General features: G+C 37.9%; 6 protein-coding genes and 1 long non-coding RNA gene across 14 annotated transcripts in view; 4 read left to right on the forward strand and 3 right to left on the reverse strand.

The window, feature by feature from the left end:
* Nucleotides 1-5,679, reverse strand: part of LOC115233563 (wiskott-Aldrich syndrome protein family member 3) — a 19,707-nt gene extending 14,028 nt beyond the window's left edge. The window contains exon 1 of one of the 2 annotated variants that reach the window (XM_029804057.1): nucleotides 5,231-5,679. The gene's annotated coding sequence lies outside the window, so the exon portion shown is untranslated. The remainder of the gene's footprint in view (nucleotides 1-5,230) is intronic. The other variant, XM_029804058.1, reaches the window with a different exon arrangement.
* Nucleotides 5,680-6,239: 560 nt separating this feature from the next.
* Nucleotides 6,240-7,197, forward strand: LOC115233569 (sm-like protein LSM3A). The gene is made up of 3 exons (XM_029804067.1): nucleotides 6,240-6,404; nucleotides 6,474-6,581; nucleotides 6,741-7,197. The coding sequence occupies exons 1-3, from the start codon at nucleotides 6,384-6,386 to the stop codon at nucleotides 6,906-6,908; spliced, it is 297 nt and encodes a 98-aa protein (XP_029659927.1). The 5' UTR covers nucleotides 6,240-6,383; the 3' UTR covers nucleotides 6,909-7,197.
* A 32-nt stretch (nucleotides 7,198-7,229) lies between these two features.
* On the reverse strand, nucleotides 7,230-10,756 carry LOC115233568 (sperm flagellar protein 1). 2 transcript variants are annotated; one of them, XM_029804066.1, is made up of 3 exons: nucleotides 10,645-10,756; nucleotides 7,673-7,954; nucleotides 7,230-7,552 (listed from the first exon to the last, which is right to left on the reverse strand). In XM_029804066.1, the coding sequence occupies exons 2-3, from the start codon at nucleotides 7,947-7,949 to the stop codon at nucleotides 7,263-7,265; spliced, it is 567 nt and encodes a 188-aa protein (XP_029659926.1). In that variant the 5' UTR covers nucleotides 7,950-7,954; nucleotides 10,645-10,756; the 3' UTR covers nucleotides 7,230-7,262. The 2 variants fall into 2 exon arrangements, with proteins under 2 accessions (XP_029659926.1, XP_029659925.1); XM_029804065.1 differs by lacking the exon at nucleotides 10,645-10,756 and adding an exon at nucleotides 8,110-8,392.
* LOC115233566 (putative inorganic phosphate cotransporter) lies at nucleotides 9,072-13,851 on the forward strand. The gene is made up of 10 exons (XM_029804062.1): nucleotides 9,072-9,198; nucleotides 10,290-10,534; nucleotides 10,669-10,902; nucleotides 10,988-11,075; nucleotides 11,330-11,562; nucleotides 11,639-11,779; nucleotides 11,864-11,996; nucleotides 12,184-12,425; nucleotides 12,503-12,677; nucleotides 13,714-13,851. Exons 1-10 carry the CDS (start codon nucleotides 9,174-9,176, stop codon nucleotides 13,752-13,754), a joined length of 1,557 nt encoding a protein of 518 aa, XP_029659922.1. The 5' UTR covers nucleotides 9,072-9,173; the 3' UTR covers nucleotides 13,755-13,851.
* Nucleotides 12,144-15,254, reverse strand: LOC115233567 (5-methylcytosine rRNA methyltransferase NSUN4). 2 transcript variants are annotated; one of them, XM_029804063.1, is made up of 9 exons: nucleotides 15,036-15,254; nucleotides 14,684-14,866; nucleotides 14,233-14,608; nucleotides 13,929-14,111; nucleotides 13,583-13,869; nucleotides 13,389-13,513; nucleotides 13,164-13,301; nucleotides 12,935-13,083; nucleotides 12,144-12,603 (listed from the first exon to the last, which is right to left on the reverse strand). In XM_029804063.1, exons 1-8 carry the CDS (start codon nucleotides 15,117-15,119, stop codon nucleotides 12,942-12,944), a joined length of 1,518 nt encoding a protein of 505 aa, XP_029659923.1. In that variant the 5' UTR covers nucleotides 15,120-15,254; the 3' UTR covers nucleotides 12,144-12,603; nucleotides 12,935-12,941. The 2 variants fall into 2 exon arrangements, with proteins under 2 accessions (XP_029659923.1, XP_029659924.1); XM_029804064.1 differs by lacking the exon at nucleotides 15,036-15,254 and adding an exon at nucleotides 14,972-14,989.
* Nucleotides 15,255-15,364: 110 nt separating this feature from the next.
* On the forward strand, nucleotides 15,365-18,882 carry LOC115233570. The gene is made up of 4 exons (XR_003883797.1): nucleotides 15,365-15,490; nucleotides 16,015-16,138; nucleotides 17,912-18,155; nucleotides 18,273-18,882. It is a non-coding gene; the product is annotated as an uncharacterized LOC115233570 (long non-coding RNA).
* A 3,180-nt stretch (nucleotides 18,883-22,062) lies between these two features.
* LOC115233565 (protein tramtrack, beta isoform-like) overlaps nucleotides 22,063-25,820 on the forward strand; it is a 64,620-nt gene continuing 60,862 nt past the window's right edge. For 3 of the 5 annotated variants that reach the window (XR_003883791.1, XM_029804059.1, XM_029804061.1), the window contains exons 1-3: nucleotides 22,063-22,364; nucleotides 22,923-22,998; nucleotides 25,143-25,496. The gene's annotated coding sequence lies outside the window, so the exon portion shown is untranslated. The remainder of the gene's footprint in view (nucleotides 22,365-22,922; nucleotides 22,999-25,142; nucleotides 25,497-25,820) is intronic. The other 2 variants (XR_003883793.1, XR_003883790.1) reach the window with 2 other exon arrangements.

The following is a 25,820-nucleotide window of genomic DNA, read 5'->3' on the forward strand; positions in this document are numbered from 1 at the left end:
GTCGTGTATTTGTCGCAGTTTGTCGGCGTCATTTCTCTGGGATGGGATGGGATACGCGTTGATAATGATAAAAAAAAGTATAGGGTGACGTGGCATCAGCGAACGCCCACATGCCGAGGCGAGAAAATCGAAACTTTATTGAATCGCGCCTGTTTCACCCTTGAACTCTTCCGCAATCTGCTTTAAGATAATTAGCTCTCGTGTTAATTAGGATTTTAATGAGGGGGATCCCCAGGCACTGTGATTTTAAAGTATTTCTAAATCTTTGAATAATAAAACTACAAAATAATTTATCTCATCTTTATATTATAACTTAATTATCACATAATTTTGTTGCAATTTTTAAAAAAATTGTACTTTATATAGTTTTTGTTTCCCAAAACAATTATAACAATTATAAATGATTACTAATAATTATTAGTATTAAATTTGTTTATTGATTTTTTGTTTTATGTGGTACGGATCTCAGTCAAAATTTTGCTAAATATTATATGCGAAATATTGCATATATACAAGATGTTGATTCTGAACGCTAACTCACCAAACGAAAAGACGCAATAATCTGCTTATCTCACGGTCAAATATTTGCATTTCAAGATACATATTCGCGCTTCTATTGCAAACCATAAATCGGCAAAATTGAACAAATCGCGTTTCTTTTCATCGTAAATAACGCAATCCTTTTTTTGTGGACACGTTTCCGCATTATTATCGTTTAGCTCGCGATATCTTCGCAGCGTACATAAATAAAGACGTGGCCTTGTATGCAGAAATATTTAATTGTACTGATTGCGAGGAAAGAATGCGATCGATATGGTGAGAAAAACGCACGTAAAACATTTTATTCAAAAATTAGTTAGAACATGATTCTTTTTAATATTTTGAAATATTCGCATTAATCAGATATTCGAATTAAAATACTTTTATAATGAGTGTTAATAATAATGTAATAAAGTCAATGAATACAGCGGTTAGCTCTTAGCCTACTTTCCACGAACGCATGGATCCTCTTATGAAGCTTACTTGTGTAGGTCTTCACGTAAACATGGATTAAACCGCAACGAGACTCACGAGAGAATCATCTCACAATCGAGTGATTTTCTAAGGGAGATGAGAAACTTTCAATTTCTTGCACATTTATTTATACCTGTCTGAAGAATAAGAGTTTAAGTTTTTATTAAAATATTACGCAAAAAAGATGAAGTTAAAAACTGTAGAGTAAGGTATAATAAATAAGCTGTCAGCTATTCACGACTTAAAGCCGTTGGATCAACGGTGATATTATCTAAATAATTCCCATAAACGGCCGATGATAACGGCGTCAAATTGAATTGCTGAATGAAGTCCGAAGGGACTGGATCTAACGCACGATAAAATATTCATGCACCTGTATATTAATGAAACTACATCGAATCAGATTCAGAGATTTAAATTTTTACTAAACCGCGATTATTTAAATTTGTTAAATTTTTATATAGATAAAAAAGATTAAATTTATATGATAATAATAAGAAACTTATTTAATTCAAATTCTAAATTCTAGCGCGAGGTGAATCGGCTAAAATAAAATGATATGTCAGATTGACAATTTTGATCTGTTTAATGGAATTTTGAATTATGCATATATAGGTGAGCTTTAATTCTTGCGAGTGGAAACTTAAACAGAGTCTCGCGAGACTCTGTTTATAGGTCTGGGACGTTAACCTCGATAATGCGATTTTATTTGTATGGGTTTCGAGACGTACGACTGTGAAAATATGTGCAGCAACCCAGTTTCCCTGGTCTTTGCGTGGTCGCGGAAACGCGGTCAGGTATTATTGCGCGTAGGACTATTGTGCGTGTGTGTCTCTATGTAAGAGAAGAGGCATAATCGCGAGTTTCTGACAATTTTCATAGGCAAAGGGGCAAAGACACCGACGGTATTTCTCTCTACGTTAACTCCGCGATTTCGCAGCGATTTCCCACGACCCTCGTCGAACCGTGAGCACCATAAAGGCCGGACTATCGATTTTGCATCGCGCTTCTTTTTCTGTCACGCCGCGAGAGTCTACGAAGCTTCTTGGGCTTGTATCAAGTGGGAATGTGTTAAAAATATCCATCGCGATACTTTCGTTTCATATAGATGCAATATTTTATTAAAGCTAAAGTTTATTCTTGTACTTTAATCAAATTCTAATATTTAATTCTCTATTATTATTTCAATTATATATAATGTATTCTTCTAAATTATTTTTACAATCTACATATTAGATAAAAACTTACAACATACATTTTCCATATAGTATTCTATACGATTAATATAAATCAAGAAAGATTAAAAAATCAGCGCGAGAGAGTATCTAATGTTATTCGAAGAAATTCAATGAAACTGAAAGAACAAAGACCGAAGACACATCGCTTTGCCATCGCGAAAAGACGTAATCGTAGATGCGAAATGCGCGTGACAGGATTACGAGACTGTGGCTGGCGTGTCTCGACGCCAGCAGTTGCATAATTTCTTTACTGATGTTGTCTTTGCAGAAATTTCGCGAAACGGAATGCCGCGGTGCGTATTTACGTTACCAGCAGCACGCGGTCGACCCCGTTCAAGGTAATGCGGCCAACAGAGAGCAGGAGAGAATGGCAATATATTGTATTGTACTTTATATAAGGTGTTCCTAAACGACGCGTCGACTTTCTCGCGACGACCATTGCATATATCGGAAGAATGATAATTATTTGCTATCACACGTTACGGAATTTTTATAAATAAAATTGATAAAAATTCTATTATTTATACTGAAAACAGTGATATTAAAAAAAAAAAAAGGATAATGAAATATATTTTTATTATAGTATATTGAAAATTTGCGCGAATGAAGATACTAACACGATTTGTGTCTATTTTCCTAGTTTCAGATAAGATTTAGTACTCGTAACGTCGTGCAAAGGGATCCACCGGAAGATGATCCAAGATTAGCCGAATAACCGAGAGACGCGAACGGAAGGGTCGAGCTCATGCCGGTTGCATTCTCCCTCCGGCTACATCGGGAATGTCAACAGAGTAAATGGGATCCAATTGGGTCACAAAGATCTCGAGATCCAAGTAATAAAATCGCAGATCAAAGTTTCAAAACTCCAGGAGTTCAGTGTATGTGAATTTCCGGAAAAGTCAAAGATTTTTTGTAGCTTTAATCTTAAGCAGTTTAACAGAGAGAATTGACAGTTTTGTAAAATTAATTTAGAGATCATCGAAACTTTTAAATCCCAAGATTTCATAAAATTCTAAATTTTCAAAACTTAAACTAATTTATTTAGAGATTCTAAAATTGTATAAAATATTTTCCCTTGAAACTATAAAACTCCATAGTTTCAGTAATTTAAAAAATCTCAAGAATTTCAAAATATTTCAAAGCTTTATACATATATTAGAGGTATTTAAACTCTGATTGAATATTAAGAATTTAATTAATTCCCTAAGGAACATTCGCCACATGTCGAATGGTATTCTTAAAATTAGAGATTAGACAAAGAACTCGCGCGTAGACAATAAAAGAAAAGGGCAAGATGGCTCGTTGTGTTAACAGTCATCGATCGATAATGTTACGTATGTACGCATCACACGCATCGTATGAATGCGTATATATATATATACACATATACACGGCGACCGCGATCTAACGGTTCATTAATAAATTAATGCAGAAAAGGTCAGGCAAGACGATCGCTCTTTGCGAGATCGCACGATCAAATACACATATATCGTTCACACTTCATTTTATATACAAGGTATCCCACAACAAATGTTCAATAAGCAATTTGGAGAATCAAGCTTTTAAAGGTATATGTTTGATCTTATAAATTAGATTAAATACTTGGACAATTAATTATCTCCAAAATTATCAAACAATTATATTTAATATAACAGAATAATTTACTTCGCATCGAGAGCGGTTGTCTTGAGACACCCTATGTATCGAGAATGCCAACAATTGACGGCTCCGTGTTCTGATTCCACTCGCAAATTATTTCTAAATGATCACTGCGATTTATCATGATACTTGGCAAATTCTTTTCGACCCTCTTAATTCATTCCATCATGAAAAATATACCTCGCGAGATGCTATAATTTCCCACGCACGAGTTTTTCCCATTTCCCGTTCTCATACACACGGTCGTATCACGTGAATACACGCGCATCTTTGAATGATCGAACCTTCTAAATTCTTGCAAAGTGTTCGCATAGATTCTCGAATGTTATGACAATATAAATGATAAAATTATCAATAATAAATAAATATTATTACGTGATAATATTTATGTTTAGTTATTCATAACTTTTATATATGTATTATACCTACACACCCATATTCATTTCATGTTATTCTCACCGGGTATTACGCGGGTGAAACTTATGTCACTCCAGGCAAGTGACACGAAGTGACGGAAACGACAGGATTGTCGATGACAAAATCAACAGACATAAATATTGACTGTTTTATAACTGAATTCAGTTTCCTTATATTGTCATGCTTTAATCTCGACATAAAAATGGCACAAGTATCGATGATAAAAAAATGAATTATTAATCATTATAATTATTTATTCTTTATATATACGAAATCGCAGGATAAGAAATTAAAGCATTTATTGCAGAAATGACATAATTCCATAAGAGAAGCTTTTTGTAAAAATAAAACACCCTATACAAAAGCGAAGCTTATATAGATTAATGTCATCGTTGCACTGTATATATTATTTCATGAATGTGCGAAGGATTAATTAATATTACACGCGATAACGGCAAGGCTCAACAATCGGCGTCGCGATCTCCCTCATTCTAGCGATGAGAGAGAGAAAGAGAGAAAAAGAGAGGCGTCTCTTCGTCAGAACCGCTCGCTCCGAGAGAAAGAGAGAGAAGGAAACTCTATTCGTGGGGAGGGCCACCCCCTGCACGGACAGCCGGCGCCCGTGCCCTATGCGGCTATGACGGCCATGTGCCGCCCCCGGAAAACCGCCGCCCATCGAGTACGGCGTCGTCTTTCGACGTCGCGACTCGTTATCAAGACTCTACTACTCCGTTATCGCGGTTACGCGACGGCGGCGCACGAGAAAAAGCCTGACTGACAAGATGTGTCATGAAACACGAAGCTCCGATCTCGCCATCCCTCTCTGTCACTCCAGCGACATTCTCCCTCTTTCTCTCTCTTTCTCTCTAACCCACACACACTTACGCTCGTTCGACACTCACCATCGTATCCGTCGCACGGCTGTCCGCCGCGTGTTCGCGCATATCCCGGACGTGGAACCCGAGCGGGCAATCAGGGGAGAGAGAAGAAGGCCGATCGTGTCCTCGCCAGGAGACGATGCGGCGATCAACGTGTGGGCGACGTCGGCCGACGTCGCGACGACGGGACCGGACCGGACAAACGCGAATCGACGACTTCACCCGCGAGCGCAGAAAATGGCGTTGCGCTGTAGCACGCAGGCAAGCAGCAGCAGCAGCAGCAATAGCAGCAGCAACGCGTTCGTGTTCGTAGTATACTCGCTTGCTCACACTCACTCGTTAGCTCTCCCTAGCTCTAGCTTCCTCGCTACGTCGTCCCTCCGCCGGGGCCGCGGCTCGACTCCACCGGACACCGTCCAGCGGCGCCACGATCGTCCTCGAATGGCGCGAAATTTCAATCGCATTCGATTCTTATTTCTTCTATTATATTCTTTTTCGACTAGAAATACAAATTATTTTCTTTTAGAATTAGGTTCCAAAACGGTGTCAAATTTCCTCTCCGAGGAAAATATTACTCGATGGCCGGCATAATACCAATTAGAAACGTTCAAAAAAGTTTTGGAACGGCCATTGAGTAAAATTTTGTTCGGAGAGAAAATTTACCATCGTTTTGGAATCTAGACTAGCATAATAATTGTAACACAAATGTTTCTTCAATGTCTATATTTATACCTGCGATAGAGAGAGATGCAAATTTCTCTCAAATCCGTGTAAAAAAATGTTATGATTTATATTGTGTTGTCTGACCGTCTGACCACGAATGTCTGACGCCAACTGTGCCATCATGCGCCACCTATCGCGACAAGTCGAAATGACAAGTCGTATTATTGAAACCATAGACATAAGAAAATGTGAACTGATATCTAAATAAATTGGCAAACTTGATTGGTGACGCCATATTGTTGATGCCTTTCCGAGCGTATTAATAATATGGCGTATTTAGGCCCGTATTTATAATTCGTTTTCCTCTCTGCTTCTGTTTTTTATACACCCATGATAGTAACCGGTAACCTATAATATATGATTGACATTTGAATTTTGCGTAGTAATTTGCAATTCTCGATTGTATAGTGCCGTTAACGTAAAATAATCGCGCAGTTTTTACAAGAGACTCGCGATGGTTGAAGAATCGGAACAGGTGAGTTTCAGAATTCACGTAGATCGCTGTATTTATTCTCGTATAATCTCGAATGTTATCCTGAAATAGTTGCCACCGATTGATGTGAAGGAGCCCCTGGACCTCATAAAATTGAGCCTGGAGGAGCGGATTTACGTAAAAATGAGGAACGAAAGAGAGCTCCGAGGAAAATTACACGTAAAGATGCTTGATTGCTTTAATTGTTTTAATTCTCGATATTTCAAGATGTATATTTTTATACAAAGTGGATTTACTTTATTTCAAAATATTACAAATCAACATCGAAATTAAACCAAAGTATTAAAACTATTTTTTACATCTTAACCATAATTTCAGGCTTTCGACCAGCATTTGAACATGGTGCTAGGTGATGTGGAGGAGATCATAAACATAGTGGAGATTGATGAAGAAACATACGAGGAAATCTATCGCCAGAAAAAAAGAACTATCCAGATGCTGTTTGTGCGAGGCGATGGTGTAATCTTGGTATCTCCGCCTACATAAAATTACTATAACGCTTATCCGATAATCTTATCTTTGTCTCATAAAGCTATAAATACTTTTGTGTCTAATGTAATCTAAAATGAAATCTTACATTATTAATGTCTAAATGATTTACAGCAAACTAGGCAGGCAATTTTGTATGCTTGAAAAATATTTCGCGGTCGATTAAATGGGACTGTGTTATTTCATAATATAATTACATGTACATTATAAGGTTTTGTAGGTATTATCCAATTGGATGGATATAATAAAGTGTATTCTTGTAATATATGGTACATGTGTAAAAAAAGGAAAGTTAGTTACATTGTGTGTTGCATATAAGACGATGTACAATTTGGCATCTTTTGACAAAATTTATTCGGGCAACTTGGTAGAAGCATGTAGTTTTGAGATTCCACTGCCGATAACGTGAGGACGCAAAGTAGCGACGTTTCTCTCAATTGGCAGTCTCGTGATTTGCACCGTGAGATCGTCGATCCTCTGATCTTTTAGCCTCATTATGTTTTCCAGGTGCGAGATTTTTTGCTGTAACGTGGAGATCATATCGTTTTTCTCCTGTAGCTCCTGTTTTAGGCGAATAAAAACGTGTCGGGGGACAGTTTTGTTTGCTACTTCATCGGGATTTAGCACAGACTTCACCATTTCTAAATTGTGCACACATAGAATGATCCAGTTAAATTATAACAAGTGAGAGAATAAAAAGAATTCAGAGAAATTGAGAGAGGATAATCGAAAAATAATTTATCATAGTTAAATAAAGGCACCTTCACTGTCCTCATGGCCGGAGAACAAGGACTCTCTGTCGGCGTTACAGTCTTTCAAAATTTTGGCTCGTAGGTCGGTGAGAACTTTCTCGATAATGCCTGGCTGGGAACTAGCTAGCTGATTGATCGTTTCCTTTCCCAATCTCATGTCAAGTTTCGACAGTACCTTGCGATTAAGTGTGCACCAATTATCGATCTTCCTCGCAATGCTATTACCGGCGACATAATTGTGCACGTCCACGTACTTAGGATAATAACGTTTCAGTAGCTCTGCCATCAACACTAAAATTTAATTGTCTCGCGATTAATTTTTTCTTTTTTTTTAGGGGGAATGTCATTGTAAAAGTCATAACATTATTTTTTAAAATTATTGGTTTTTCAAGATTTCATAAAGGATCAACAGTAAGATTTATATGGAAAGAAGATGCGTCCTTTACCGCCATCGGAAAAATCTCTGGCTATATTTTTTTTGGGCCTGGAAAATTTTATTTGGTCGATCCAGTCATAGATCTCGTCGAGATGATCACCGATTTCCGAATTTGCGTTCATGTTTATTGTGATTATAGCGATTCACGCACTAAGGAGAGTGCGAGAATCATGAAATACGAGAGGAAGAGAAAGAAAGAAGACTGTTTTATATATCAGAAATTTGTAAACGCGGTTGACATTTTGTTCTTATCAAACACCGAGCGAATTCGCTCAATGTTCGCTCGAGCCTAGCTTCAAGTTTACTCGAATAAAACAAATCAAATAACAGAATAGGTCAAAAGCAGCTGCAAATCATGAAATATTGTAAAAATAAAAGTCTTAAATTTAGATTTTCATTCATGAAATTTTTGAAAATATATGAATTGCATCACTTATAAATAATCGTCATTGTTTCATTCACGCTTTTTAATATGATAAAACATTTTTATATATAATAATTGTTATTAATTATTTTCTCTATAAAATGTTAATAAAATAACGCGATTTTTAATTGAAAATTTTTTTTATTTTTGGAAATGCAGAGCACTTTAAAGAAAGTTGCAGGTGTGATGCAATTGCATCACTCCTTGCCTCTTTCTTATAGTGTCAATGACTGAGGTCGAAATGTCGGAAAGCATGAGCACTGGTACGCGTGCGTTTTGTGCGGTCCTTTCCTTTTACGCACGCACACACACACGCACCCATATGCGTATGTGTACGGGTGTTTATAGAAGAGGCGCACGCTTCGCATCCCTCCGGGATCGCTTCAAGATCTTTGGGTTTCTCGCCGCTTCACTCAGGTCACTCAGTAGCACGTAGCTCTCGTGACGAGTCGGAAGCGAAGCATCAGGTGGCTACCAAGAATAATTACTCGGAAAAAAACATTTACGATGATGTAAATTGAGGAGAAAATATTACTAAGAAACTACAAAAAATATTGAAAAACAGTAATAAGTTATCGGTCGTGCAATTTTTGTCGTTGAAATCTACGAATACTTTTGAAAAACATCTTCAAAGACATATCGTCGATACGATGGCTGTGGAAAATAATTCTAATGGTGAGTAATGATTTTTTTGGTCAATTTTTAAGATTAGAATTTAGATTCTCTAAAGATTAATAATTTAAAACTATAAAATATTATTAAAAAACAAATAATAAAAAATATTGTTTAAAAAAGTATTTTTTTAAATTCTAATTTATCTCAGAAAATTATATTCTATATATAAATTTTATTCTTTTTTGTTATTACTTTTTATATTATTTAATATTTTTTTATTAATATTTCTCAAATTACAGATAGATTATTGCGCCATTTAATTTCTTAAAAATATAAAAAACAACTCTAGTTTCAAAAATATTTTTCATGACCTTGGCGTGTCCTCTATACTCCAGATTGATTTTCTCGAGAGAAATGTCAGGAATTTTAATCAATTTTCTGAGAAAATTGATTTGCGGCACCTATCATGTGCATCGCGTCATATGTCGTCTTAATGATGCAACGCTATGCAAGTGCTGACAAGTACTTATTATTCAATATACGAAATTTCGCGCTCACATATCAATAATGTAAAGATTTACGGAATATGATCATGTAAAAATTAATTGAAGGTGTAATATTGCTATTAATATTGCTAGTAATATTGCTAAGTATAATATTGCTATGATATATATTAGGATGACATTTCACTCGAAGCGGCGGCCCATATGTTATGGGCTCGCTCCTTGCGAACGTAAATGCGTTCTCGTTCTTAAAATAATCTTTTAGATACGCTTTCGTACACAAATCGATTTCGTGTTAGGCCAAATAGAAAAATGGTCTGCGAAATTGGAAAATATTTCGTCCGCGATACGATTTAGAAAACTGATTCTCAAAGTTCTTTTCTTTGCTGTGAAAATTATTCATGTGAATAAAAATATGTATATCGATCGGCTCAAGCCAATATCGAATCAAACCGCGTGTTATAATTCTAACATATTTAAAAAAAAAAAAAATTAAACGGCCTGATTACTTTACATAGGTAATAAATGTTCCATGCAATTCATCATGGATTAAGAAATTATTGCGTGTATATATAAATTAAATAATATATTCCATTTCTTTCTCTGAAAAAAGAACAATTTGTTAATATTATTGTTATTTATATCTAGCTGCAAGAAAAAATGGACCGCTATTTCCGATTCGATATTTGATGGCCATAATGGGATCCATCGGTCTCGCTATTCTTTATGGTTTTAAAGTCAATGCCAGTGTAGCGATCGTCGCTATGGTGAATCATACTGCTATTAAATTATCCACGTCGCACAATTTAGAAACTGATGACAATACTACGACAGTGAGCGCGGACGTTTGCCAGTTTGACGATGCCTCAAATGTTACAAAGATTACAGGCGAGGTATAACAATATTTTATATAAAAATCAATATTGATGGAAGCACATGTGCACTTCTTATATCGTTACTCTAGAATAAAAAGCTTGGTGTTTTAATAAAAAAAAAAACATACCATGTTATTATCACATTTTTTCAGAATGGTCCATTTGTATGGAATGAACTTATTCAAGGTTTTATTCTATCTTCTTATTTTTGGGGCTACACAGTATCTATGTTGCCCGGTGGAAGACTAGCGGAACTCTGGTCGGCCAAATGGGTAATGAATGGATCGGTCCTTTTAAATGTCGTAGCTTCCATATTATCGCCTATCGCTGCGCGTACTCACTACTCGCTCTTCATAGTAATGAGATTTCTTCAGGGGATCGGCGGAGTCAGTAACAATCTAAATTTATATTAATGGATTGATTCTTAAATATTTGAATACGATTGACAATTTTAAACTATTTTTATTATAGGGTGTATCGTTTCCTGCTATGCATGTTATGATCGCGAAATGGGCGCCGCCGAATGAAAGGAGTGTCATTGCCTCGATTGTGTATGCAGGTAAGAAGATAAATTATTGAAATTTGCAAAGTTCCAGCAATATGTTCCAGGATATCTCATATCGTTTTGTCATCATATGAGACTTGTAATCATATGGTAAAATTTGTAACGGTAGTCAAGATTCGCTCTTAATTTGGACTCTGATAAAAATCATAACATATTAGATTTGTTGAATTTTTCGGACGCGTCGCAAATTTTAATCTCGAAAAATGATCAAGCCGATGAAGTTACGCTTACGATGAATTACGCTTTAGGGACGGCACTCGGTACCGTGATCTCTATCTTGTTAACCGGTCTGTTGGCCGCGAATCTCGGTTGGGACTCCATCTTCTATGTGGAAGGCGTGCTTTGTCTTATTTGGTGCGTCGCTTGGTGGCTTATGATAGCAGATACCCCGGAAAAACAGACGAGATTCATCAGTCAAAGAGAGAGAAACTATATCGTCATGTCTTTGGGCGGACACGTCCAGGATGATGTTCCCAAAACTGTACTAAAAAATTAATTGTTATATCCAGGAATTTTTCTTTTTTAATCCACTCTTGCAACCACAATTTTGTTATTAGGTTCCATGGAGACAAGTGTTTCGGTCCAAACCGTTCATAGCGATTCTGGTCGCTCATTTTTGTAGCAATTTCGGCTGGTACATGCTACTTATCGAACTGCCCACATTTATGAGTCAAATTTTGAAATATGATATGAGCTTGGTAAAAAAACTGTTCTAAAACTTGACACACAATGCACGTGATTTAATGTACATGATTTCACGAGTTCATTTATTCGTTTATCAGAATGCAGGATTATCATCCATTCCGTTTTTGTGCATGTGGCTCTTCACTATGATTCTCAGCAAAATATTAGCCATTCTACAGGAAAAGGGTCTGATCACAGTGACGATATCTAGGAAAATCGGCACGCTTTTTGGTAAGTTTAATATTAAAAACTTAAATTAAAAAAAAAAGTAAACTTTGAATTAATTAAACAATTGTATAGACATGAATTTTGCAATGTTTTATACAGCAATCTATTATGGACTTTTTTCATTGTGTTAACTAAATATATTGTATGTAATAATTATATGTAATTTTATTACAATTGTACACTATTACAGCGTCTCTCATACCAATGCTCTGCTTGATACAAGTGTCATATATCGGGTGCAATCGCATTCGGGCAGTTTTGTTAATGACAATCGGAGTGGCCTGCATCGGTGGAATGTATTGCGGTTTCTTGGCAAACCACATAGATATCGCACCCAACTTTGCCGGTAGTCTGATGGCAATGACAAACTTCGTCGCCACTATACCCGGCTTTGTTGTACCGGTCTTCGTAGGACAATTAACTCACGGAAATGTGAGCAAAAATAAAAACAATGTCTAATTTCACAGAGTAGAAGTGATTATATCCTAATTTTATTTTATTATTTACAGCAAACCATTGAGGCATGGAGAATTGTATTCCTTGTAACGATTATTCTATATGTAATCGAGATACTGGTTTACACTATTTTTGGGAGCGGCAACGAGCAACCCTGGAACAAAATTAAAACATCTGATGAAACGAGCGATCAAACATTACCTTTAAGAGAGAATAATGCGAAACATGGTTTGTAAAATTTTACATTATGTACTATATCTTAATTTATAATTAATTATTCGTGTTTCATCGTAAACAATTTTAGAGACATTTATATATACATATATATTTTGTGCTATATTTATGCACAACACAATAAGTTTGCCAATATTTATTTTACAAATAAGATTAAAATTTGTTTAGTTATTATAAAATAATATTGATTTGTTATATATTATAATGACGTCTATATAACATTACATCTTGAATAACTTGCATGCACTCACCTTGTCACTATCGTATCCGTACTATTTTACAAAAGTACATGGGACCCCAATTGTTACCGAGCGTAGGAGTAACAATGTGGCCGTATTTTAACGCAAAATCACGGAATTTGTAAAGGCACCTCAATGGCTTTAATGCTTCATTCATATCTCTGCTCCAAGAAAAAACATTATTCGTATAAAATTATAATAAAGTGAAATTTATTGTCATATATATGCAAAAAATGCTTACTTTATGACCATAATAGAATTGGTGTCTTCCCAGGCCTTTTTTAACGCCATACCGACGACACCGTCGTTTTGAATAGGACTGAGGGAACAGGTAGAATACACTACTGTTCCACCAACTGATATTATTTTTAAGGCGTTACTGTAACATGAGAATTACGAAATGAAAGAAAATAATGCAAGACAATTGTATGAAAAAATCAAAGTTTAGATTGACTTTTGTACACACGTTAGAATATCCGCTTGTAGCTCCGGTATTTGTAATCTCTCTCGAATCCTCTGTGATTTAAAGATACTGTTATCTTCTGAATGTAAGACATGTCTGTCTGTGGTACATGGTACATCCACCAAGATCTACAGGAGAGAATTATCAGAGTTTCTAAAAATTCTGTTATGAATCTTCTGCGTTTACTACAGTATCACCTTGTTATATACATCTTTGTCATCGATGAATCTCGCGTCTCGCTCCGTCACATATAATCTGTCCTGCCATTGACCAATACCAGCTACGTACTGATTTATGACATTGTGGATCCTTTTTACTCTGGACTTAGAAACATCATTAGCAACTATCATACGTGGCATGAGCGTCTGAAGAATACTTAAAGCTTTTCCCCCTGGTGCTGCGCACATGTCTAGTATGACGTCGCCTGGCTGCAAGTCCAAGGCCAATGTCGGCAATACAGAAGCACCATCCAGAAGATAATAATCTGCATAACAATATTAGAATGTTCATATTGATAATGAAATTACTCTAGTAAAGACTAACCTAAAACTCCTGTAGATCCTTTCTTTGGGGATGGAAAATCACTATCGTTGTCTTCCTCAAATGTATAAATGTTGAGATACTGTGGAAACGTTAATATTGCTTCTTTCTCAACTTTTATCGAGAAATCCGCGCCCTCTTTGTAATAGCCATAGTGTTGCGACTCTAATATCCAGTCATTCATACCTAAAAGATAAAAAATAAATTCACATTAAATTACATTTATACATATAAAAAAACATTTTCAATTGTCTAAAATTAATCTTCTATAACTTGATTATTGTTTTCCAAATAACATATAAATTACCTTTAATTTTCGTGGCTGGTATAAATTCATATAGTTCACTTAAGCTAGCATTGGGATGTACAATTCGATTTTCATCGATCATGATTTCGTTCAAGTTTGACTCAATAGATTTTATTTCTACTGGCTGTAATGCTTGACTTTCCACCACTGTATCTTCATTTTCATTCATTGTATTTAGAGACACAGGTGGTGATGTATAATCTGTTGGATAATGTGACTGTATCGTTGATATCTGAGCATCACTAATTGCAGATTCTACCTGCCGATCTCTTGCTTGCTTTTTCTTTCTCTTTTTTTTATTAGATTTGTATGGATTTGCATCAAGCTCTTCCTTATAAGTTTCGTAGATTGTTTTTAAATTCATGGCACCATGGGTCTAGGAATAATAAAATGTATATATATTTACTACAGATTTACTAGATTAAATGTTTTACTATAAATATATATATACCTCCAACTCTGATTTTATTCTGTCTATATCGCTAAAACTATTCACAATAGCCATATATTTGTGCGTTTCCATCAATAATGCAGTTCTTATATCTTCCCATGATTTTCCATAGACATTACCATAAAACTCATCAAAATGTTTCAGAGCATTGGCCATGGATGTTTTCTTCTTTTTAATCATAGACTAAACAAATGACAAGGAAGAATGAAAATTAAATAAACGTTAGAAGTTGTAAATATTTATCCTGTATAGTTAAAAAGACAAAACAATTTAATTATAAAAACATACAATTAAAATCCGTACTATATAAATATATTTATATAAGAATTTGTACAAGCATCGAGCACTTTACCCAGTGATTCGGATTATTAGAGTATCTGACAACTTGCATCTTTGCGAGCTCGCGGATTGTCAATCTATTGAACAAACGTGCCATTCTTGCATAGTAAATTCACCTCGCGTGTTAATAATCTTATTTAAATCTGTGGCAAATTCTCGCTATTGAGGTTATGTTCTACCAGCAGAACTCTGACGGAGATATTGCGGCGTCTTATACTCTATCACTCGCCGTTAGATGACGCCTCTGTTAATGTTGCGCGCGCCGCCGCTAGATGGCGCACGCCTCCCTCCATCGCGGCCGAGTAACATTGACCAGTGCTTTTAGATGACGCCATTGGCGCCATATTGGCTCGAAGCTATTCTCGGCGATGCCGCGTATGTACGCGGTTTGCGATTCACCGTTAGCGCAGGAGCGAGAGACGATGAAATACAGGAAGAAAAGGGCGTGAATCGCGCGGGGGCACACAGGTAAAGAGGCGAGCGAGCAAACAAATCCATGAGAGTTACGGTACTACCTGTACATGTACTACTCACATTATTTTTGTTTATCCTTTCCATTGCGCGCGCGCGCGCGCGCACGTATGACAACAGGAGCGATTGACAATTTATACATTGTTCGTCCATTCTATCCGTGTGCACGTGTCTTTTAATTACTCGTTACACGTCATGTTCGATTGCTCCTGTTGTTACAACGTTGAAATTACACGAGACGGTAGATTTGAGATATTCCGCGTTAGCAGATAGAAGGGGGAGGAAAGGGGGGTAGGGGGGAAAGAAACAAGGTGGTTGTTCCCTGAGGAGCCACCGTACGAGCAAACACTCCGTTTCTAATTCGATCAGGTCATTCACACCTGTGTGTAACCGCGAGACAATTCAATTTCTCAATTGCCATCGCCTTATGACCGCGTTCAAACGCGAGCCTAAAGTCTTCCCTTATCAGTATACCTTTGAAAGGCTATAAATAGCGGGAATGACTCGAGTTTCTATTACAGGAACTTTCTCCCCACCCCCCCTCTGTCTCTCTCACTCTCTTCGCTGTCACCTCGCCGTTCCTTCCAAATGGACTTCCATCGTACGAACGATGCTCGTCATGGACGGAGCCAGGAAACCAAACAGGTAGATATACATCATTTCGCCATCAATCGCGCGTTATCATGACGACGACGAGGCAACGAGGAAACGACGTATTTGTCGCGACATGGTTCGCGAGCAAGCGGGGCAAGGAGGGGAAGGAGTCGAGTCAAACGGGGGGAGGGGGGGGGAGGGAACATCCGAGTCTCCCTCCAAGCGCGGAGGCGGGAGCGCGGCATGTGAAACGTGGCTGTTTCGAAAGTCTCTCTGCGCGTAGCAAGCGCCTATTTTAGACGCGGGGCGCTTTGTTAAAACATCATCGCGAGATCGAAAATTTTTTGTACGCCGAAAAAAAGTTACGAAATTAAGGGAGATTGTAATACAAAAGTATAAGGTGATGTAAAATGTATAAATCGTACAAGTATCACCTACATGGTACCAAAATCAATCTCGAATTAAACATCGGAGATATGTAAATCGGGAAATAAAGTCGATTACGTTTACGTTTCGTCGAAAGTTCGCGACTTTACCGAGTATCCATACAAAATTATGAGCGATCCCGCGGTAGATGATCTCGGACTCAATCTCGCTTGACCGAGCCGATAACCCTGTAACCCTCGAAACCTTCACGCGGCCAACTGTGAAAGTCTCGTGTTAGGCTAACCCGACGATGAGAGGACCGAAAGGAGAATGTCATTATCTGTCTTTTGAGAGAAGGAAAACCTCTCTGTATTGTCACCGTACGAGGACATACGTAGATATACCGCACCCCGTCGACACACGAGACGTGTGACTTCCCTGAACCTTTCCCCTGCCCCTCTTTCCTCCATTTCGATGAGTCTCGACGACCCGAATCGCTCGACGGCGAAGCTGGTTTCGTGGATCTCTTCATGAGAGGCACGTCGTACGCGATTTGTCGAGGGAGAGAGAGACAGGAGGGAGGGCACGGGATGTGACGGGACTTGGGGGGTTCGTAAAGGCAATGCACTGTAAGGAGCTCACGACGACTATACCCTCCCTTTCTCTCTCTCTCTCTCTCTCTCTCTCTCTCTCTCTTTCTTTCTTTCTTTCTCCTCTCATGCTCTCACATTCTCTCCCTCGTCGATCGCGCGTCGCGACTCTCTGTCTCGCCCTCCCTCTCTCTCTCTCTCTCTCTCTCTCTCTCTCTCTCTCTCTTTCTTTCTTTCTTTCTCCTCTCATGCTCTCACATTCTCTCCCTCGTCGATCGCGCGTCGCGACTCTCTGTCTCGCTCTGCGACTCTTTTCTTCTCCCTCTCAACGCGTTTCTCTCTTTCTTTCTCTCTCTCTCTCTATCTATCTTTATCTTCCTCATTCTACGACTTCTCGCCCGTTCCCTCTCGCTTGATCATTACCTCTCCCTCTTTTCCTCTTTGTACTTATCCGTCTATCTTTACCGTCTATCTCCCTTCCCCTTTCCCTGCCCTCTTATCTCTTCCTTTCTCTACCGCCCTTTCGCTCGAGGAGGGCGCGATGGGGCGCGCTCGCTACTTGTGCATCACTCGTGAACAACTCGAGCCGATTTTCGATTCGAGGGATCTCACACTCGGATGTGTGATTCAAGCCTTCTTCATCGTCGATTTAGCCGCGATTTTAAGATTGAAACTTTATCGAAAAAAACTTCAAACATTTTAAAAAATGTTTTTAGACCATTACAAGTCGCAAAAGGCTGAGAAAATTAATATTTTCATTACTAGAAGATTATCGTGTACTATATCTATATATTTAACGAACGGAGTTCAGTTCTCTTCATTTAACGTAACTTTATAATGGAAAATATCTGAATCGTTGACAATCTAGGTCGAGTACGCATGCGTATGCACGCGGGGCGAGACGTCCGGGGCCAAAGGACTCGGAAGTTACGACATCCGGCGCACAAATCCGCTTCCTGTCGCTCATGACCTTTGATCTCCGTCTGTCCCACTACTTCTGATGGCACCTCGTTCGCAATGTAATTCCAAACGACAAGGCGCTGTAGTGAATCTAATCGATTGGTGCATGGAAAAGGAAAAACAGAATTATGATAATTTATAGGCAGTAACATGTATGTATATCGTGACAAATTTAAAAAATTTAAAAACTATAAATGATAAATGTTTTCGTATACATGTATAAATTTAAATGGGAGATGGAAAAATATTGTGAATAATATTTCTTACAGAGGATCGCGTCTTGAAATTATTATTCTACTTTTAATAACAGCATCTGACCAAATGGATAACGGAATACATATGTAAAACGATTGAAGGGGTTATTCTTTGTGATCCCGAAAGCCGAGGCTTTTCACGCTCGGAGCGGAGAGACTTTCCACGCGCCACGTCGCTCCGGTTTCAAAGGCGTCGACAATAGATGGATTGATTCCTTTGGATCGTCGGGAGAAAAGCTCTCGGCGAAAGGACAGTCTGCTGGATCCCTTATTTACCGTTCGCCGGCCCAATATCCTGGGCACGTCACGTGCGCGTGGAGCCGAGAGTGCGTACATATGTACATCGACGTCGTCGAACGCCGTCGTCGGGGTCGTTGAACGATCAGGGGGGTATTCACGGCGAGGACGACACTAACGACCGCGCTCGAGCGCACCAACCCACTTGTGTCGACCCTGGACGCGAGTCACGTGCGTACGTATACATACAGAGCCGACAATAATACGATCCGGAGGGTGTGACCCGTTCCACATGTCTGACTCTCTTTCTCTTTCTCTCTGTCTCTTACTCTCTTCGCGCTCATCTATCTCTGTTTTTCTTCGTGATTGTTCAGACTTGGATCATTTTCAACTTAAAGAATATAAATGTTTGATAAGATTAAATTTTCGCCAGATTAATATTCTTTTATTTATAGAACGTTCACATTTGTACTTTCAACTATATTTTTTTCTAAATTTAAAATTTGATTCTTGACTATATCTCTTTCTTTCCTTCAAATCAAAAATGATTTGTACAAAGAAAGCTTTGTATACGAGATATACTAGCCTTTCGAGTATTTATTAACACTTTTTATATACTTTATTCGTACCGATCATATACGATTTCAATCAATAATCTTGTATTTAACAATCTCTTAAAGTTTAAGATAAATTCGTTAAGAGAAATTAACTCTTACTTTCTCAAATGATCGGGTGAAGGGAAAAATGATATCACTTCACTACTAAAGCTGATATTTTATTATCAGGCAAAAAAGCAACACCTTGTTTGATCATTTTTTTCAAATAAATACACATAAATACACATTTCCTTGACCATTCTTCGATTTTCAAATACCCGGAGCTGCTTCTCTCGCTTGTCTCTCTGTCTCTTCTCGACGATATACGAGGACGAAAGTAGGTAGGTAGGTAGGTAGGTGGTCAGACGGAAGTCAGTTTAACGGTATCATCCGAGAGAGTACAGTCAGGCTTCGATCCTTGGCGCGTGGAATGGGGTTCAACGAAATTCTGATATCTCTTGTACGACATTGTTTATTTTTCTTCGAGATACTTTACACCCGAATATACAAAAATGAAAAGTCGCAATTTAGTACGCTCCCGTAATAATTATCATCAACACTGATGCTAACAAGATTACTGCTTGTCAATTTAATTCGCAAGAGAAAGACCAATGAGCCGTTTTCTTTGACAATTAATAATGTTATTAACGCTTAGGTTCTCATTGGCCTTTATTATTACGATATCAGAAAGTCTGTTCCCCATTATAATCAATATTCTCATTGTTTATCTTTATTGTATTTTCCCTCCTTTTCTTCCATCTTTTATTACTCGGATTAGATCGCAGTAAATGAACCCGTATTGAGATTCCTCCACAAAAGTTAATCGACTTTCGGGGCGATTGCCCCCATCCGGACAGGGTTGCTGGGAACAATAATTCTCGGGAAAGAGGACGTTGACCCTGCGGCGCTCCCACACAGCATTACGTCAGGCCATGTTCACCGCGTGTCTACCTTTCGTTCCTCTCGGCATTTTACGGGCACTTTGAGCGCAGGGTTGCACCTTGCAAGGTATCGTCTCCGATACTTTAGCTTCTCCGAGAACAAGTAAAAGCGAGAACAAAAAAATACTTGGCACTTTTACGAGTTTTTTCTATGCACATTTATCTTCCGTTGCTTTTTACAATCATACTAGAAGGATGCGCATCTCAAGGATTATCTTTATTTTTATCAACGCACTAAAAGTGATAATGGAGATAAAGGCGCGTATTCGTATTACATAGATTCAGACACGGTAACGAGAATCTCAGAAGCGAGAGTTTTTATCGCGCTTTTTTATTTTCAAAAGAATCTTATCTACATTCATTGAATTTCTCTCGAAAGATATATGTAAGTTATATAAAAAATTTATTAAATATATATGTTCACTTTTAGTTAAATATATGTATAAAAGAATAAACAAATATTACTTATCACATTGTCGTAAAGAAAAAATATATAGCGAAATTATCATATGTGAGATACATACATGATTAGGAAATAATTCTAAATTAGATTCGATCACTTTTGGTTTTGCGTACTTTTTCTCTCTTTTTTTTAAAAAAGTATCCACATAATTAGAAGATTTCTCGTATTATTTGGTAAAATCAAAATAACACCATGGAAGCACCAGCAGCTGGGGCAACCTGTTGCAACCACCCTAAACATTGGGCCACATAGCGGGTGGGCATCTGATTGGTCCGAGCGGGAGAAAAGCTGGGCGGGTTGGCTTTGTAATGCACTGAAACCGAATAGAACCGGATGGTGAATAATGAACGCGTGCTCCTTCAGCAAATTTGCGCGAGCGCAATTTGATGAATACCTGTGATCTCATAAATCCTGATTTATAAAGACATCAGAAATATGATACGATAAATTTGATAAAATCATAATAGAATAAAGAAAGAACTTTCCATATGTGTTTTCGTTTATGAAATAGATTCAACAAATTTCTCGAGATAAATAAAAATCTTTTTTTTTTTACCAATTTGAAAAATCTTTAAATCAAAATTTATGAAAAGATGGTCATGATTTATTAGTTTGTCGATTCTCTATCTCTATAATTTTATATTGTATAGTTATATTTTACTGTCGTGCTTTCAGCCTTGCAATGTAAATGTGCTTTGCGAAGATAAACATTCCCAATAGATTCGATTAACCTGGATAATCCTATAAGATGGTAATTCTTAGGCGAGTTGAGGGTCGCTCTCTTTGAATCAAGGTGAAATCGACTAGCATTACCTGTCTACCTGACTCCCACAGAGGGATGAAAGGAGGAACGGTGCGGGGAAAAGAGAAGAGAAGGGGAACGCGAACAAAGGGCGTATTCACGCGTCAAAAGTCACCACAGCGTGACGGTAGGGTGGTCCATGGAGAGAAACCTGTGGGACCTACTTTGGTATTTCAGCGCCACGAGCACTTGTCGCACGGCTGGCTGTTTGTTCGCCCGCTCTCTTCCGCAACTATTATAGTGTGTCCGAAACTATTATATACTATGCTGCATGTACTATGTCAGTAACATTTACATTCTCAATAACTGAAAAATTTGATTTTTTTTTAATGGAGGATAATTTGCGTGCGGTTATGATAAAATCCATTTTTAAAAGTTTATCTAAATTTAATTTTTTTTTAACACATTTGAATTTAATAATATTATATCATTATAATATTTTATTTGTACATATCAGATTAACAAGAAAAAATCTGAATTAAAATTGAGATTGAAATTGTTATGCATATCGCATCATCTAATAATCACGAAATTGAAACATTAGCTTCCTTGTTTCAATTTTCTAGATTTTTTAAATTTTCTTATCTATGTTACAATTCATTTTTTTAGCTCCTCTCTATCTAAGGAGAAGTTTAAAAAGAAATGTTATATTGTAATCACTTTGGATTCTTTTAATATCTTGTTTTTAATTAATGAAAAGCTAATATATAATATCGATAACAATGACAAACTGGCTTTGTACACATTTGATTTTATACTTTTCCAGGAATGGGAAAACAAAATCATGTTGCGTTGCCGCTGCCGTTATCGATCCGCAATGTCTTTTATCATATTCTCGTTTGAGAGCAAAGCCCGGTCGAAAAGTCAACGCGACTTAAGGAGGAGGATTTCGAAACACCGAAAAGGAAGGGCGTTCAAAGGAACGCGTGCGAGAAAAAGTCGACTCGTTAGTAGGTCATCGCCGATGTTATTCCTTCCCTTCGTCAGGATTACGTCACCCGTATGCTTCCCGACTCGAGGCCCGCACGCCAACGCTCGTTCGTTAGTGCACGTGAAGATATGCCGTGTGTGAGTATACGTTGCGTATGTGTACACGCGCGTTCGCATCTATTAGATCTATACACACGTAAGCGTACACGTGTGCGCACACATACGATGTATCATACTAGTGCGCACTTGATCACCCACCAGTCCACCCACCTAGGAAACTAGGAGTCAGTTTAACGCGTCAGGTATAGTGGTTGATCTCATCGGAGAGTCGTTGCCTGAAAGAGGGAATTTTTACGATCGCGAACTTTATAATTTTGTTTGGAAACCTTTTACGAAAAAGAATATATGTTGTGTAGTAACTCCTTACTCGAGTTATGGCTTGAGGACAGAAAGCTATGTTTAAAAAAAGCAAGATTAGACATAAAAATCAACTTATAATTTTTTTATACATCTGTAATATGTATTTTTATAATATTTTTCTATAAAATATATTCTTTTTCATATCCACCATTTACTCGAAAATGCTGTTCTTTTTAAATTTTTCTCGGGGTCTTATTACACATGTAATATTACATAATATTACATACGTCACTTATACACAATTTAATTTTTGTAACACAAAATTCTGCTTTTCAGGGGATTAATGCTTAATGTAAAAATTAAAAAGGAAACCAAAAGAAAGAGGATTTCTCCATGCGCTACTTCGTGATCGGTGAGTTTACGAGGGGTTTACGAGCATGTACGCGACTATCGCGTTAGAGGGAGGAGGCGGGAAGAGAAAAGGCTATGCGGGTCGGGGTCGAGTCATGCATATCGATGCCGGCTTGCATGAATTTTTCATACTCTCCTACGATTTTGAAAGCGGCTCGCTTGCTCATAAATCCATAAGCCCGCCACCTGCCCATCGTAGCCGCGAATAGGTCGCTGAAGAAAAGTTGCTAATGTGTAATACTCGTTTTTACAATCTTACTTGAAATTAAATAAACTTATAATTTATATAATAATCGAGTTTATACATTAATCAAATAAAAAGATAGAACGTTTAAAAGAATTAAATGTCACGTAATATAATTTTGATTTTTTTTTGTTTTAAATAAACTTTATTTTAATAGAAAAATTCGCAGAGATGAAGTAAAAATTAAAGAACAAATTTAATTATTTGCAATTTCAAGTATATATATATATATATATCAAAAATTGTTTAAAATTGAAAAGAGAATTATTTTTTTTAAATGAATTCAAGTGAAGTGAAGTTTCAAAGTATCCAGAATACTCTATAGAGTCTATAGCGGGGTTAATGCTTGAGAGAAACCGCCTACGTAGTATGTTCTTTCCACCGATCGCGTCAGTACGTTGTCGTCCATTGATAGTCTCCGATAGAGAAAAAAAAAATGAGCTTGCTCGTAGTGCTCGCACTACGCAAGAGAAAATGGAAAGGAGAATGAAAGGAGACGCTGGCGGAAAAGGTGGAGAACGGATGGTAGAGGGGAGATGAGGGGAGGGAGGCATCGATAGTCGAAGAGGCAAGGGAACAAAACGAGGGAAGTGAGGAGTGAAAGATATTGGTAATCGAGGAATCCGGGAACTCAGAACCGTTCGAACGGTTGCCGTTGCCGCAGACGCAAGGTCGTTGTCCTTGGGGGATCAACGACCCTTCGATGAGAGGGGTGGGGGTATCACGCGCGCTCGCCTCCCCGACGCCGCCGCCGATGTCTGGGCGTAAGGGCGTCCCCGGGTTAAGCTGTGTTAGAGTCGGCGGGGTTAGAGCCAGACCAATAGAGCCGCCACAGTGGTCTGAGTTTGCGTCTAACCCCGTCTCAGCGATTCTCTTCTTCTCGTACCACATTCCAAATACGGTAATGAAGATTGAGTTCGTCTCTCGATAGTTGATTAGTACAGGACTAATACTATGATTTTTTTCGATTTTAATTCTATTTAGATGAAGAAAGTAAATAGAATTGAGTCGATATTAGTAAATATTGGAAATTTATTGAAAAAAGTTGTAGCTCTCCAATATAGAGGTTTTATAAGTGTGCAATTTTTTTTCTTTTGTTTATTTTTTACGCTTCTAAAAATTAATTATTACTAAAATTCTTCATTCGTAAGAATTTCTTTTCTAGTAGTAGGGATAAGACGCGATTATGATTTATTTCCTTATGATTGATTTTTTTCGTTATTTAGAAACTGAGTACTCGAAAAAATAAATTTTTGTTGAAGATTCAAACTCGATAAATTCATATAGCGAATGTAAACATTTCTGAATCATTTTATAAAGGGTATAACCGTCGTCGGATGCGACTGGCCCTTAGAGATCAGGAATAAAGATGTGGCCGATCATGTAGACTAAACAGAGGAAGAGTTGGAGTAAGAGAGAAGAAAAAAGTTAAAAGTTGGTTCAGGGGGATAGAAAGTCCGGGTGGTATGAAGAACCAAAAGAGGGAGATAGAGGAGGGTTGGAAAGTTTTATCTTGGAGCAAGAGTGCGGCGCGTAACCACCTGTTGGGGTGGCGGCGGCTCGGCTCTTCTCGTGACTGTTTATTTTCGGCCGCGAGTTAATTTCGAATATCCTGCGGCGTCCCGGTGGGTTGATAGCGTGCGCTGGAGCGTAGGCCCTTTCGCAGAAAGAGGCAGGGAGAAACATGATGAAGTATACAAATAGCAAGAAGTGCACGCAACACGAAGCACGATACGTTTTGCAAAAAGTTGCATTACCTTTCAGTTTTGCTGCTTTTTACGAATTTGAAGAAGGGTTGAAATACCCTAAATAAATACAAACACTAAAATTTAAACGTTAGATATATATATGAAATTATTAAAACAGAATATGTATAATAATAATGGCACATGTATTTGCAGATGAGGAGGAGATTGTTTGATATCAAGATGCTCGAGCACAGGCAGACGCTAATATTATCTCGATTCAACTTCACCGATGTACACTAATGTTCCCGATACATCGATACATATTCCAAGTGTGCGGGGCGGTTTGCCGGGCGTCCTTTCGCGTTCTCGCCGGAAGGACCTGCTGGTGTTACGCTCGATGAAGGCGCGTGAGAGCGCGCAGGACGACGCGAGAAATGGACGGGTGTGGATCCTTGGCTGGACACGAAACGCGAAGCGCAGAGCAGAGCAGGGCAGGCCAGGCCAGGGAGCAATGTCCCTTCGAAGAGTCATCCCCTTCCTCGCTATCGCGCTTACTCGCGACGCAAGGTATGCACGCCGTTACTCGCCTCCACGCGATCTCCCTCTCTTTCTCGCCGCTGCGCTCGTTCGCTTTTTATGGAAGAGTAAGGCGGGAATCTTTTTCCCGAGACAGTTTCCTGCCGCTTCGACTTGACTTTCCACCCTATACCTGTTATGCACGTGTACCAAGTATATAGTGAGATTTTTGTTGAATTGTATCAAGGACGTGGTAAAGCTCCGCAATATTCGATCATTAGATTATTACAATTGTAAAAAAGTATAATTACTTTTTTTTTTTTTTTAAAGATCACAAATAAAATTTTAAAATGTAGTTATTATTTTAATATAATA

This window comes from Formica exsecta, unplaced genomic scaffold (genome assembly GCF_003651465.1).
Source record: "Formica exsecta isolate Colony F162 unplaced genomic scaffold, ASM365146v1 scaffold178, whole genome shotgun sequence".
In the NCBI taxonomy this organism is placed as follows: Eukaryota; Metazoa; Arthropoda; class Insecta; order Hymenoptera; family Formicidae; genus Formica; species Formica exsecta.